Source organism: Sinohyriopsis cumingii, chromosome 6, assembly GCF_028554795.1.
Source record: "Sinohyriopsis cumingii isolate HCF-2022 chromosome 6, ASM2855479v2, whole genome shotgun sequence".
NCBI classification, from domain to species: domain Eukaryota; kingdom Metazoa; phylum Mollusca; class Bivalvia; order Unionida; family Unionidae; genus Sinohyriopsis; species Sinohyriopsis cumingii.
The window spans coordinates 159453883-159470291 of NC_142966.1; the positions used below are offsets into that span (position 1 = coordinate 159453883).

At 33.8% G+C, this 16409-nt stretch overlaps 1 protein-coding gene across 1 annotated transcript in view; it reads left to right on the forward strand.

The window, feature by feature from the left end:
- The window catches only part of LOC149798384 (dolichyl-diphosphooligosaccharide--protein glycosyltransferase subunit TUSC3-like), a 28855-nt gene extending 15320 nt beyond the window's left edge, over positions 1-13535 (forward strand). Inside the window, exons 6-11 of the mRNA XM_089963565.1 lie at positions 1003-1143; positions 3260-3349; positions 4174-4237; positions 8265-8339; positions 10705-10795; positions 13134-13535. Of these exons, the coding sequence (XP_089819691.1) occupies positions 1003-1143; positions 3260-3349; positions 4174-4237; positions 8265-8339; positions 10705-10795; positions 13134-13149 (477 nt within the window). The 3' untranslated portion in view covers positions 13150-13535. The remainder of the gene's footprint in view (positions 1-1002; positions 1144-3259; positions 3350-4173; positions 4238-8264; positions 8340-10704; positions 10796-13133) is intronic.
- The last annotated feature ends 2874 nt before the right edge of the window (positions 13536-16409 follow it).

The following is a 16409-nucleotide window of genomic DNA, read 5'->3' on the forward strand; positions in this document are numbered from 1 at the left end:
CTAAGCAATCAGATTGAGGCATTTTATAAAGTTATGTGCTAAACAAAGTCATTTTTGGAATTTGCATTTCGTTGGGTCACATGTACTTGGCAGTTAAGAAAATATTCTGATCTGCATTTGGTTGCTTTAATTTTCTGTCTTTCTCCATTCGTGTTCTTTATGTCAGAATATTGCTGCAGATTTATTTCAGACATGGTGACCTGTGTTTTTTTTGTTTGGGTTCAAAATATTTCTTGTATTTTTCAAAATCCTCGATGTAAGAAGAAGATAATATATTTGACATATGTCTCATTCAGGGCAAAATCACACTGAATTGACTGTAATATTTAAATAGATCATGTGATAAAGTTGCCCTTGGCAAAAATAGTTCTGGGACTTCTATCATTTCTTCACTTTAGTATATTTATTTGGTAATATCTTAGGCTTGCTTCTGTGTGAACAATCACTGGTATAATAAGTGAGTTTTAGTCCTTATTAAAATAATTATTTCAGACCTGGAATTATTGCTTGATGTGAATTACAAATGTGCATAGCAGTTTCTGAATTTGATCTATTACAGAGGTTCATCTCAATAGAAGGATTTAGTGATGTGCAAATTGTTATTGAGAGAAATTTCGTTAATGTTAAGCTTTGCCACAGATTTCTAAATGGCCCTTTGAGAATAATGTATGCAGACTATAAATCTGTGTATTATTGGCCTTTTAGGTGTAATGTATTAGGTCAGTTTTAATTTTTGAACAAAAATATTCAGGAAAAAAAGTGATTGAGACTCTAATGTTTGGTGAATATTGTATTTTCATTTTGATCATGTATTAATGTTAATAGTATGCAAATTTGTTTTAGACACATGTTTATACTACTTTATAATAGATTGCCAATTTTAATAGACACATATACATAAATCTGAGTTAGATTTTGTTCATTGACTTGTACATTTCTTTAAATACAACACTTACTGTTGCAAATTAGCAATTTATTGCATATTTAATTTCTTTCCCATAGATCAGAATTTTCAGACCTCCCAACTACTCAGGAACTTTAGCATTAGCCTTGCTGTTTTCCTTGGTTGGTGGATTGCTGTACCTGAAGAGAAACAATCTAGAGTTTTTGTACAACAGGAATTTCTGGGGGATAGGGGCATTGGTAAGGATAACATGTATGATTACATTATTTTTACAAAATATTCTGATGGCCTAATTTTATATTTCATAGTTGGTCTGAAATGAAATGGTGCCAAAATGACCACCACAGCAGATGTCTTGAAAATCTTGTCTCACCTTCTCCTAAATTGATGGTCATATTTACATATTGTTTTCATTAAAAGACTTATTATGATGTCTAGTTAGTCCTGGATGATAACTATGTCAATCTGATGTGAAATACATCTGCCATGGCAACCATTTTCAGGTTATCTCTATTCCTGAACAGATGGTTGTATCAACATGGGGTTTCACTGTCAAATACATTACATGATTACATTGCCAAAATATTAATGTGTTTGGTAAGTATTAAATAAGTTATTAAATAATTTGTATTCCTCTATCTAATACATTACACAATCATATTAACATTTTAGTAATGTGATTGGGTTAGCATTTTTGGAGAAACATAAATTTAGCTTTTCACTAATAATGTCTGATTAGACCTAAATGAAAATGGTGCTTGTTGGACATGCCTTTGGATATCAGTGTGGTTGTCATTTTGGCTGCCTTGAAAGTCTGATCATAGCTTCTTAATGGATGGTCATATCAATATGGAGATTTCACTTAAAGACTTCATATGATGTCTAGTCGGTTCTGAAATGAAAATTGTACCATTCTGACTAACAATACAGCCTCAATGGTAGCTATTGAAAAACTTATTATTACTGCTACACCTGTGAAGATGGTGAGTTAAGAAGGATGTTTCACTAAAAAGTTTCTTATGATGTCTAGTTAGTTTTAAATGAAAATAGTGCTCCTTGAACAAAAAATTTGGCCACAATGGTTTTCCTCTTGAAAGTTTTGCTGTCATTACTCCATATACAAACCAATGAATTTGGATCAGACTTTGTATTTACTTGCATTCCAATCTCTAAATTAATTTTAAGGCTGAAGGTCTTGTCTTAAGTTTTTAGTAGGGCTGGATGGGTTTTAAGATAAAAATTATGATTTTGCTGTATCCCTCCCTCCCCATTGTCTGTCTGGGTGTCAGTTGGCAAAAATGGGAGTGAGAGAGCAGGGTGGGAAACTGGACAAAATGGGAGTAGAGAAACCAAACTGGTAAAAATGAGCCCAATTGGGTAGTTCCCAGTCTGCTATTTTTTAAGATTATTTAACCGATTTATGGATATATGTATGGTCTTATTCAGTGACTTGTTGTTTTTGAATGAAAATTATTGCATATAGATTAAAGCAAAGTTTGACATTTTCTAAGACAAATGATTTTCTGTTGATGATAAGCTTTGACATTTGACACACCACTTACAGGTAATTTGTGAACATGTTAATTCAGACATAAAAAAGCAGTTCTGTTAATAAATTAGGCATGTTGGAATTTCTCACGAATATCAGAGATGGTTTCAGTATGTAGCAGTTAAAAAAAAGAAACAGAAATATTTTGGATTGCCAGAAATTCTTCTTGACCATTAGAGCAACAAGTCCCTTCATGGGACTCTTGTGTTTTATGCATTTACTGAGGTTGATGTGACATAAATCACAGGTTTTATATTCATTCTTGTAAACCAAATTTAACATTGCATTCAGATGATTTAGAAGAGAAAGATAGTAATTATATACTTACTTATAAGTTGGGTCCAACTGCATACAAAAGACTCTGATCTGCCATTTCATAATGCACCAGCAGATCACATCCTATGTTTGTTCCACTTCCACTGATTACTTCTAATAAACTGCATATACACAGATCTGCTGGCACATTATGTTATGGCAGATCAGGGTCAGTGCAGTTAGATCTGAGTTATATGTGAGCTTAATGCGGTAAGAAGGAAAGGGCAGAATCAGAATAAGATTAAAAGATAAATAGTTATGCTAATCACCAGTTAAATAATAGAACAGTCATTAGAAGAGCAGATATGATGACTTAGGCTTTGTCACATACTGTGTGTATGCATTTATATTTGTGTTGATCCTTCTTATCCAGATTTGACAGTGACTGTTTGAAATCATAATAGTAGATATGTAACCACGCTGAAAATTTTGGATTTCTTGTCTTGTCACTTTACTTTATAAATATTTTTTATTTAAATTTCATGTTGTAGGCGGTGATATTTGCAATGACATCTGGTCAGATGTGGAATCATATCAGGGGGCCCCCTGTGATGCACAAGAATCCCAACACAGGACAGATAGTAAGTGTGGTTGCATATCAGATTTGTTGTTTCGTATTGATGAAATTGTGATGCCAGATATTCAACTTAGACTCCAGGCTTCAAGATTAAAAACCATGTTTAAAATCTTTTTTAAATGGATTATACAAATACTGTGGCTCAATTTATATTTGTGGTTTTGCTAAAAATGGCATTTTTTTGGATGCTTAGACAGATGAAGGAGCCCCATTGTTTCTGCAGAAGAATGATTCTTTGTAGGGTCTTTAAATTTGCAGTTTGTAGCAACTATGAAATTCCCCTAAAGTTAGCATTGCATGAAAGCTAGTGAATTTACAGTATGTGGAGGTTAGAATATTAGGCCCGTGCTAAAATTTGAGTATGTCTGTTTGAATTAGACAGGAAAGAAAGTGAAACATATAATCCCTTGGAATTCTTATTCAGAATTTTGCAGGTTTTGAAGAATTATGTTTAAAGAGAATGTATACTGTATGAAATAGCTGATCAACTTCTAGTTAAAAGACAGTGTTGATTTCTGTAACCAAAATAATGATCATTTTATGCTCTTTTGTAACGTTATATATGTACAGCAGACAGTTCAGGTTGTTCAATTATATTCATAAATGTGCATTTTATTACTATTTGCCAAATGTTTCAAATTGAATATGACACACAGTTAAATAATAATGAATTCATACATGTTATTTCTTAGCAGATTTTGAATCACATTATGTCGATATTTAGCAGTAAATGCAAACAAAGAGAGGTAGCACAGCATATGATTTTATTGTGACCACATATGTAACTATGGATACAGCTGTAATCTACATGTTTTGTTTTACTTTCAGAACTATATCCATGGCAGTAGCCAGGGTCAGTTTGTAGTTGAAACCTACATTATCATGCTGCTCAGTATCCTTTCTTTCATTGTCCATTGATAAAGCATCAAAGTGTCAAGAATTACACAATTAAAATAGGAAAGCATAGGATTCTGTTTTGGGAGCAAATAGTTGGTATGGTCATTGTGGATAGACACTTCCAAATGATGAAAAATATGCCACCTTAAAAAATATAATTGCATTTAATATAGGTGTGCAGTTCTGTAAAACTTGATTACATGTATAAGCAAGTCTCAAAAATGAGACAACAGGAATATTTTCTTTTGTTGTGGAAGAAGTAGAGGATAGCAGTATTGGTTCCAAGAGACGAATGTCATAGATACTTTATTTTCTAAAATCTTATTTGATTTTTTCTTCTCTATACATAAAGCGTTAAGATGAATTGAATCACACCAAGGTACTTTGGCTAGCACATAGAGTACCTGACATCAGTGTAAATGGTATGCACACAATTGTTCTTGTACAGTCCCATATCTCTTGTTCTCCATAAATCTACCAATCCACATTTACATGAAAGGAACCCTACCATAACTGATAACTGACCTGGAATATAAACTCAAAGGAAAGTAGGTTGTTGATTACTTTCAAGAATATTCGATATATTGATACACCACGCCCTTGATAAATCATAACTTGCAAACCTGCTTATAATGCGGGGTTAGGCATTATTCCCATTTTTTAAGTAGAATTATCCCCAAAATTGGCTCCTATTTATTGAGTGTGAGGAAAATTGCAATCAAAATTGGAGAATGTAACCTTGATATCGAAAACAGTCGTTTGTACCCAATTTGAATCTTGAAACTGTCAACTTTTAAGAAATGTTTTTATTACCTTTTATTTTTAAACAGCATTGTTAATTAAACCGTTTGTTTCAAATAAAATACCAGGAATTGAATAAAAGAAAAGTTAAAAGGCATGCAAATCCTACCTTCATATGAGCTCACAGTCACAGTTGCATGTCAGGTCAACTCATTTCATTTGATCATTTAAACACTTATAAATGTTACATAATAGAAATTAAAATACCTTAAATTTGATTACTCGCTCACAAATGTGATCAAAAGATAGTAAGGCAATCAAGCAAAATGAGTGAACAAAAAGCTTTGCTTCACAGGTATGGTTCATTATAGAGAATCAAGTTGCAGAGATCTACACTTTTCAATCTTCTATCCAGTCTGTAACTGTGGAGTTTACCAATACTATACCTATTTACAATGATATGGAACAAGAAACTGCCCACTTTTGTCTCTTCATTCCTGGACTCAGTGGCATTGGCCATTGACACCCTTTCAATCAGCTGGGACAAAATAAAGGCATATACCTTCCCTCCATCAGTCCTAACACAGAAACTAATGCAGAAAATGAGTGGCATAGCTCCTGAGTCAATGAAATGCTCGATTTGGCAACAGACATAGCCAAGAAAATTATAGTGACCACACATTCCTCAAGCAGCTGAGGTCACCATTATTCCATCAGTGACCAGAGAAACTTTAAGCCTGACTCTTGTCAGGGTTACCCTGCATGAAATGGAACTCAGTACTTCAATTATGAAAAGGATTGCTTTCCAATTTGGGGACCCCGAGTGGTCTAAAGTGCTCTTCGTTACGGATCACTGCCATCTCACCTCTGTCTGCGGTGGTTTGAGCCTAAGATTCAGCCAATGTGGGTATGTGAGAAAGCTTGCCAGTAGCTTCTCGTGGGTCGGTGGTTCTTTCCGGGGTTTTCTCTGGTTCTTCCTCCACCATTAATACTGGCCGCCATGTATAGCCTATCATGTGCTGCAAAATGGCGTTAAACCCCACAACAAAAAGCCTTCCACTTTGAAGGCAGACATAAGGGAAGTGGTGAGTTTTTAACAATTGGTGTCACATTAAAGTCACCACTTTCAGCCTCCATTCTTCAATTGGCCTCCTCTATTCCATGATTTTGGATGTGTACAAACATCATGAAAAAGAAATTGGATGCAACGTTACAAGAATATTTTCGACTTGTCCAGATTTTACGTATCAAGAACATGTTTGCTCACCTTGTTCCAAAATGGAACCTCTGCTGGATCTCATCTAAGTTTAAGCTGCTGTCTTCCAGCTTGCTGATGCAATTATCCTACCAACTTGCTTCATGATGGCACAAGCTCAAATTTGCAGGGTGAGTGAACTGTCATGCATATAATTCCATTCCATTGGCTAATGATACAACCTGGTTTCATTTCTAACATGATATCGTCAGTAGGCACATAACTCTGTTCTCCCTCTTCTCAGATGCTAAGTTGTTTGGAGAATATGACAGCCATCAAAAGCTTCCTACCAGTTAAGGCAGGAAAGTAAGATGTAACCTCACACATGTTGACTGCTTGGCTAATGGGGATTATTAGATTATATTAACTTACTCTGAATTCTCACAGGATCAAGAATGAACCATGCATATGAGTAATGTCCAATTCGAATTTAATGTCTCAATTTAAGACATAGTGGAGTCAGTTAGCTGGCATGCAGTCTGCTTTTTCCAGTTTCAGTTAGACTGGCACAATCTTGCAAATTTGCCTAGGAAACTTTTAAGTGTAAGGGATCCCATAGGGGTTAAAACTGTGTAAGTGTATAAACATATCATTTCGTTTTAGGAAAAGTTTATCTTTTTAGTAGAGCAGTCATTGTGCTCCTACAGGGTAATGTGGATCAAGGTTATATGGATAAGCATTTCCTCTTTCTTTTATCTATTCTACTAATGTTAATGTGATCAAATTTTGTGTTTCACAGGGAAAGGAAATTTTGTTAATAAATTATGTTTTTCAAAAATTACTTATCTGATCACATCACTCTCAATCCCTCCCAACCTTTTGTTAAAAAATGAGCATACTGTTACAGGTGTCGCTCAAGCATAAACTGGTTGCATCTGGGATATGGGTGGCCACCAGGTGGGAACAAAGGGAGTTATTTTGTAACTTCCCATTGTCTGTCTGATATATAGATCTGTGGAAAGAAGTTTTTCATCTTTAATGGAGGCAGGATTCAGATGTAGCAGAGAGTAATTTTATAAAGTTAAACTGATAAGGTAAGAAGTTTTTGAGAAACAGAATTTACTGAAATATTTCCTTTTTGTAACACTTTTGTTTATGCAGTTCATGTCACTAAACTTGAATGGTCTGTTTTAATTCAACTGACAGTCTTTTGTCCACCGTGCATCATCCAGTTTTCATTGACAGTTGATATTTACAATTTCATCTAAAAAACCATGTGCAAGTTTGCATATTATGTTACAGGAAGCAGGATTTGACCAAAATTAAAGATAAACATCCTTGCATGAAGGGATTTAAAGTTTGTGCAAATCTAAAATAGAAAAACCTTTAATCAGTAACTTATAATAAATCACTCAGTAGAATTTAACCAGATTTGAAAGGCGGCCAAAGTGGCTTTCCGATTTATGCAGATGTTGATAATCTGCCATCAAATATATCAGTAATTACTAAAAAGATAAGACCTTTGAAAGTTTTCCTGTGTATTATCAATGGACTTTAATTGTCACTGACTTGTTTACTGGTCTATATAGACTCCTAGGAAGATGCATTTCTATTTAGAGGTTGCTTTTAAAAAACCTGTTCTTCATTCCAAACGGGCTGCTTAGATTCTGCAAAATTGATTCCTGGTACCAGTCATTACGGGTTGGAATCTCTGCTGTTGGGCAAATGTCAGCCAGGAGATCCATCTTGGATCTACTTAGGCCTCTTTCTTACTAATATTTGCCCTTTCAAAATTAAGTTACAGAGATCTACCTTCCTGAGAATCTGGACTATACCTTGGCAGAGCAGGCCAGACTATTCTTCAGATTCTTCTAGAGTTGACATTGTATATATGACTAATTATATATATATATTATATATATATGTGTGACTAATTGTATATTTGTATAACTGTACGGCTAATCATATGCTGGGTAGGAAATGGCAAATTATGTCATTACAAGTTTGCAATTGCATTTTTCTTCCTTTCTTTGCTTTAGTTCTTGTTTTAAATTTCTACATGATTTTTCCATAACTGTTGAATCAGATGCTGCAATAGTTGGAGGGTTTGTTTTGATGAGTGAGGCTCATGCTCTGAAGGGAGACCCAGGAAAGAAAAGAGGTATGTTGGTAAACAGGGTCAAATTTAACACCTTTTATCCCTTGCATTTTTGCACAAGTGATGAACAAAAACATTAACCAGCAAAATCCTATTTTTGCTGGATATTTTCTGTAGCAGTTACTGTTAATGCCTATAATGATATCAAGACATTTTGGACTAAAAAGGAATTATATTTTGTCAGTTGCAGTTTTAATATGTCCTAAATAAAATGGTAAAGCTGAATTGTTTTTCTTGTTAACAACTTCGTAAGTCTGATTACACATATTTCAGTTATATTGCGTATGAGAAACATGATTTAAGGACACAGAAAGCATGATGCATCTGTATCAATCGTATGTTATTATATTAGATTGAATGTGTTAGAAACATTTGTATTCAGGGGATGGTTTGGACAGTGTGACAAATATTGTAATACATTGTCTTACAAAAAATACAAGTCCTCAAAAGAGATATTGTAACATATTGTACCTAAAAGAAGATACACCTGCGAAATATTATATACCCTGGTTGAAAGATATCCCCCTTGTGCACAAAAATTATGGTCTCTTGAGACAGGTGATCTTTCAAGATGGGTAATACTACAGTATAATCAGTAAATATGTGCATTAAGAACAGGTACTCTATCATGGCAGTAGTCTTGCAAAACAGGTTTTACTGTATTTCGAAATTTGGTGAATAAAATAGTGGAAAAATAATTACTTTCCATTGAAAGCACAACAGTTGTTGTCAGGTTCACTGTACATGTAAGAATGGTCACAGTGCCGTACAAAGGTCAGTAATTAGTACCAAAACAAGATTCCTTTTGTGACAGAAGTGTTATGTTCGAACTGAAAATATTTACATACTTTAAGGACGTTTACTAGTGATTTACTGTACATCATTTGAAACCTTTTCACTTGTAAAATGATACAAGAGCTTGAAATATCAGCTAGCATTTTGTCAGTTTGCTTCTATCCATTGTCTCTCCATCAGCATTTGAGTGTTACTGTTCTAAGACCATGTTTCTGATCTGTATGAGCAAATATTGGAAAAGAAGTTTTATCATTAAGGTCTCTGATGGGTTTGAATACAAGCAAGATCACACATTAATGGGATGTTCTTGCATCTGATTGGCAGATCTTGTTACCACTCTCCAGACATTTCTGTTTTAATTTTGTTTAGACTTGGCTTATATTGTCAGAGTTTTAGATGAATTCCATAATTATCAGGATTAATGCATCATAATGAGACAATTTTGGTTGGTTGAGATTGTTATTTCTCTAGATGTAGAGACTGTTTTTCTTCCAGCTCTAATAAAACGTGGTAAATAGGCTTTCAGCATTAAGGTCTTGGATGAGTTCACATGCAACAAAACTGTTGTGAGTTATATCTTAAGAAAATTTTGCATTTATAGTTACATCTGTGTGCAATACACAAATTGTATGTGTGAATAACCGAGGGAGTGTGTATTTGTGCAGAGCTGGTTAGTGTTATGATTTCTCTGCGTCTCATTTTCTCCTAGATTTGTCCTTTCAGAATGATTGGTTCCGCTAAATGCAGACATCAAGAGGATTACAAGGTTAATGGCAGGTTGTTCTGATTAACTGTGTTGACTAGTACAGTAGAACAGTGGAATTTATAATTGCCCTGATCTTACCTGAAATAAAGCTATTTATTAAAAATTATGTCCTTACATCAGTCAACATTCATCCAAACTATAGCTGGTATATGAGTGTTGTGGTTTCATTTGAGTAGAGAAACAATCATACTTGAAACAGTCATGCATATAAATACTTTATGAAGTTCATTAAACCTGTTATGTTGGACATTACAGAGATTTTAAGATGAAAACTATGGTCATGTGGCTAAAATTAGACAGAAATATAGCAAACTCCTGATATACATCTATCACAGCGAATATGTGTGTCTGCATTGTGTAATGAAGTTAATATTATGTAAAATTATCATTGTTCAGCACTAAGCATATTTTCTGTATAAAGACCGCTCCAGTGGCCTAGTGGTTGGAGTGTCCGCCTCAAATGTGGGAGGTCATGGGTTTGAAACCCAGCCGAGTCATACCAAAGACTTTTAAAAATGGTACTGACATCTGCCTTGTTGGCATTCAGCATTAATAGGTTAGTGTTAGGACTGGTCAGCCTGGTGTCAGGATAATGTGACTGGGTAGGACATCATGCTACATATCTGCGGCATGATTCCCCATTGCTAGACATCACTATAAACTGTCACACTTTAGATACTGTAGCGATATGACTGAATTTTTAAAAAAGCTACGTTAAAAGTTTAAATCACACATTTTTCTGTAAAAATTCTGTTGGCAGCATTGTGGGAAAGTGACCAATAAAGTTTGTTTTTCCCTTTTTTTCAGTCATTGCCTTGATTGGTCTGGCATGTGTAGCCATATTTTTCAGCCTCTTGCTATCCATATTCAGATCTAAATATCATGGATATCCATATAGGTAAGTTTTAAAATCACATGTATGCAGGAATCATAATTTATTAAAGCTCATTTTATCATGCTAAAATAGAGGAGAGCTATTGTATCGACCCCCATGTTGTCATGAACACATATAAAAGTTTATTTATTTGTACAGTCTCACTATCTCAAACATTTGTGCTTCATAGATCCAAATCAAGTTTCAAGTGGGTTTCATGGCATCTACCCCTTGTTGAAGGGATTAACTTTGTACATATATGGACATTATATATTTTTAGTTAAATATTTGTGTTTAGCTCATGTTCATTGTATGCTATATGCATGCTGTTATACTTGGAATGATGAAACCTGGTAAACGAATGGATCTTGAAGAGTACTACTTACCCCCTCATCACAGAAGTGGTACTTATGACCCATGTTTGACACTTCACTGGCTTTACTTAAAATTTATGTCAAGTTCATTTCTTAAAATCTTTCTACGATAGAATCATTGATCTAGATGATTCTGTGCATCTGTACAATTACCATACCCTTGGAATAAATTGTCACTATTATCTACAGGTAACATTTTGCATGCTTAGGTTAAATTTTTTCATGTAGCTCACAAATGCGTATTTTTGGAACCCTGCATTCAGTTAAATCTTGAATCATGAAACTTGGTGGGAGATGCATCATGATTAGGCTACACCATACCATTATCACTAAATTAGGTTGCTATGGCCCACATTTTACACTGCAGTGTAATTTAAGTTTACTTCTCAAGCGCTGTTCATACTGGAACCATGACGTTTGCATCTCTGCTAGTACCTCACCAGCACAATAGGTTACTGTGACCTAACATTTCACATTTAATTGGCTTAAAGTTTTTGCATTTGGCTCTTGACCCGAGTTTTTTTCGTGCATGCTACATAGATCTATTCCTAATCTTTGTCTTTTATGTCAAAGGGTCAATATTTTCTAGATCAGGATAACTTTAATCTTAATTTGTTTTAGCATGATAATTAATGTTTACAGTGATTCTGTAGATTACTAAAAGCTGCTTAGCAGTGAGCTTTGTAATCATTTATTAAATTCATGTTGGGTAGAGTTATGGCAGTTAATTTCACATCGAATGTTGCTTTTGTGTAGGAGATTTCAAGAATCATTTAACATATTCTGATTTGATTTGGGAAGGACATGCTATATTAGGGGGAACAAAATTGTCTCTTCAATATAGAGACGGTGAAACCCCGCATTGTTGCAGCACAAATTCGGATATAACATGATTGTGGTGTGGCTTCCATTTATATATATATATTTTTCATACACAAAATACCAAAAAAGTTTTTAAAAATTCTTCAAAGTATGAAAAAGTAAGGTATAAAAAGTTCATTGTTTTTTTAGTAGAGATCATGTATGAATTTGAATATAACATGATTGTCGCATGTCTCCTGAAATTTTACAGACGTTTCTCAGATTTCTTTAAGTTTTGATTTTAATAATTTGGCAGGATATATTGTATTCTTGAAGATAGAAAAAGCAACTGAAAATCAGATTTTCAAATAACAGTAAAAGTACTCTGATTCGCAGCAGAGAAATCAGTCATAATGAAATTTATACAGACACCATTTATTGACCTTGGGATGTAACTATGCATCATCTTTCCTTACTTAATTTTGCTATTATTTTTGTTGCACTGAATTCAGACACGTAATGATTTCTAACAAAATTAATAAATATCAAACTGCTATTGCATATTTTTGATTGAAATATTATGGATTCACTTCATGCATGCTATGAGCTCTGCTGGTGAGTACATACCCTATTCATGCTGTACATTAGAGGTGTATGTATATATATATATATATATATATATATATATATATATATATATATATATATATATATATATATATATATATGCACCGATAGTAAAATACTATATATGCAATCTCTTTTTTCACTACATGTGCATTTCTCATTTAATATGCATCGATTTAAGATGGTAACTGCCATTGAAGCACGTAGGTTTGCACCCCCTTTTATTACTCCCCCCACCATTTTTGGGGTTCATATATCATTTTATTGAACTAACTGATTTGATTGGATTTATAGCACAATTTGTTTCATAGCATGATGAATTTTAGTGGACCCCGACCATCATGTTATAACGGGGTTGAAATGTACACAGTCTCATAGATTTTGATTAGGCTACCTAGTTTTAATGAACGATACAACTATGATAAGTGATTATATAATCTGGAGTTGCATGAAAAATATGAATTTGTTTGCCAGGGAATAGTCCAGTAAAACATTATTCTAATATTATTCTTTTTAAGATGTTTGCCAGATTATAATCCATTATATTTTCTTTTTTTCAGCTTTTTAATAAAGTGATGTAGGGTGGCTCATCGTTTCTTTTGAGGAGACAGTGGGTTCGTTCTGAGAATGCATGCAATTTGAAGAAAAAATGTTTTCAATTAAAAATGTAATTACTCGCACATTTTTGGGCGAGTGAACTGGAACATATTTTAAGTGAATACAGCTTTTATTATTTACAACTTTAAGAGTCTCATTTTACAAATACTTTCTTAAATATTTAAAATTCCATTAATGTCAACACTTTGTTTGGTAAATTAAGAATTGTTATTTTTGTGTTTGTGTGAAATTTTAACAGTCAAGTTATGTTTCCATGTAAGAGATATGCAAAAATAAATAATTATATTAATTTATTTGCAATGAATCAACTTGTCATCATAAAGAAATAAATATTTTAAATTAAACTTGTATCTTGGTTTTACAATTTTGGATAAGCCAGAGAGGCTGGTTGATAATTAATTTGGAGAAAACAGCAGTGCTATGAACTTGCAGATTTTTTTGTTCACTTGGTTGTAAGGCCAAGTGAGCTAATGTTATGGTCCATTATCCATTGTGTATCAATAGTCTGTCCATTGCTTGTCTCCATTTGCCTTTTCAACTTCTAAAAAACAAAAGAAATTTGAACCAAACTTGGATGAGATCATCCTGGCAATCGCTTGAACTTTTTTTTACAAATGATACTGACCTACTGCCAAATATGGCAACCATTACTAAAAATTTTTTTTTAATATACATTCTGTTACAAATTGCTGAACAAAATGTGACAGTTACGAGTACTAAATATAGAGCATACTGTGAACAGCATATTATATGCCATGCCCCCATGTTTATTAGGGGCCATCCATTTAGTATGTACAAATGGAGGGTGGTTTGAATTTGTGGGGAAGGGAGAATTGTACATATGCATATAATGACACAAATTATAGCATCTATAAGTAAAACCTATTTGCCTTAGCCAAAAATAAACAACATACAATATTTGCACATCTTCCCCCAATCAATTTTAAAATGAAAACTATCAAGGAAATAAGTTATAAATAGGCACAGTATGTCATATTTGGTTGACCAATGAGAAGGCACTATTGATTCATAAATAGGTCACAAGGGAACCTATATGTCTCCTCCGTTGTAGTTATTTATGTATGATATGTAAATTGTAAGCAACAATACGAGCTCCTGGTTTCCCGAGCAGTCCATTGCAGTCAAAACTGTGTCGTCTGTGTCCAATGTCTTGTTTTAATATTCCCACCACCAAATTGAACAAATAAAAAGGTGGAACTCTTGTACACATTTATTCAAAGATATTAACTCCAAAATTTATGGAATTATTGATATTATCAAATACAGTTAATGATCACGTCTTTTTCTAGAAAACATACTCACCCATGTAAGTATGGTGATTGTGTTACTAAAGAAATTCCCATTTGATTTCAAATGCCAACAAGTTGACAGTGTTTGAAAGGAGGTTTCTTTCTTACCCTAAAGACAATCAAACCACAAAGTTTGGGTCAGGTATATGATATTGTGCAGAAAACATCTTCATATTTCATTCAGTGACTTTGACCTTCTGACCCCCAAATCACAGTACCATCCGTCTTCCTTGCCCCAACTACAACCTATCCACAAAGTTTGGTAATGCTGATGGCAAAGAACTTACGTTATTTTCAGAAAACTAAATTGTCAACTGAAGGGTTGTATGTTCTGCCTTAAAACTCAAAACCGGCTGAACAGAAAAGGACCAAATTTGACAGAAGCCATCATGTCATGAAGCCATTTCAAATTTATACAAATGGTGCTGATCCACCATGAATTATGCCCACTGTTACAAAAATTGAAAAACCAGGAAACAATTTATTCTCAAAAACCTGATATTACAATTTGACGAAGTCAAACACTGCTAGACAAAATCTGACCTAATTTGAAAGAAAGCATTTGGGCATGAGTCTTTAAGGTCTACACATTTTTTTTCTCAATCTGCTCTCAAATATGGCTACCATTACTTAAAAACAGAAAACCTTCAACAAACTAACTAAATTTAACTATGCATCCTGGTATGAAGGTTTGGTTTTATGGGTTTACCACTGTTTTTCTGCTATACAAAGTGGCCAATATATTTAACCCGAGACAATAAGAGCCTATGGGATGGTCTGTTTGTCATCCATACGTACACATTTGGTATTGCTACTCTTCCTAAACTACTTGGAGGATTGCCAGGAAATTTTACATACCCATTCATCCCATGTTCACACACACATACACAAAGTGTGACCCTGCTATAGCACACTCCGTTATAACACTAATTCAAATATAACACGGTCGTGGTGTTGCTCCCGAAATTTCACATGTATTTTTCAAGTACACAAAAAAAAATCTTTCTTAAAAGTACAAACAAAATGTAAAAAGTTTATTAGCATTTTGGGAAAGAGATCAGTCATCACGTATGAATAATACAAAATGATCGTGGCATGGCTCCTGAAATTTTGTGCGTATTTTTCTCGTACACAACAAAATATTTTCTTCTTAAAAGTACGAAAAATAATGGGTAAAAAGTTTATTCAGGATCGTGCAGGGCTTTGCCAATGTCGCAAATTACAACTGTTTTCCCCTTATTGGCGGCAAAATATACCATCTAGCGATTTTTTTTAAATTGCCAACATTGTTTGCTGTTTAAACTTGTATAAACAACAATTGGTTTGGAGTGGAGAAATTCAGAGATCCCATGAAAGGAAGCCACAAACTTGATAAAAAATGCACTGAAATGTATCTATTGTTACATAAACAAATTCTTTATCCATATTGACAAACCATCTTAACAGTGCATTGTTACATCATAATCTGCCTATGTTGACATCTAGCATGAGTACTTATGTTGTGAGATATCTGCTTATTTTTTTATGTTTCTGGTAGCGGAGATCAACTGGACAAGGCATAGTTTGTCAGTTTTTTGGCCGCTCGCAAGTAATTAATAAATTCCACTCCACTACCACAAATGTAAACCCCCCCCAAAAAAAATCTTGTAGGTCTCTTCAATAGACAGGGAGGATCAGTAACTACAATCAACAAAACAATGGCGAATTTCTTTTTTCAAACTATACCCATATAAAATAGTTTGCTGAAATTTCAAGGAAAACATATTACCTTTGAAGCACCGATTCTTATGAAAACGTACCTAGCAAATGGAGAAAAAAAATCAGTCTCAATCATGCAGTACAATTATTTATGTTGCTACCACAATAAGAAACGGGCATTTGTTTGGTTCTCCAAAGTTGTCCTTTAGC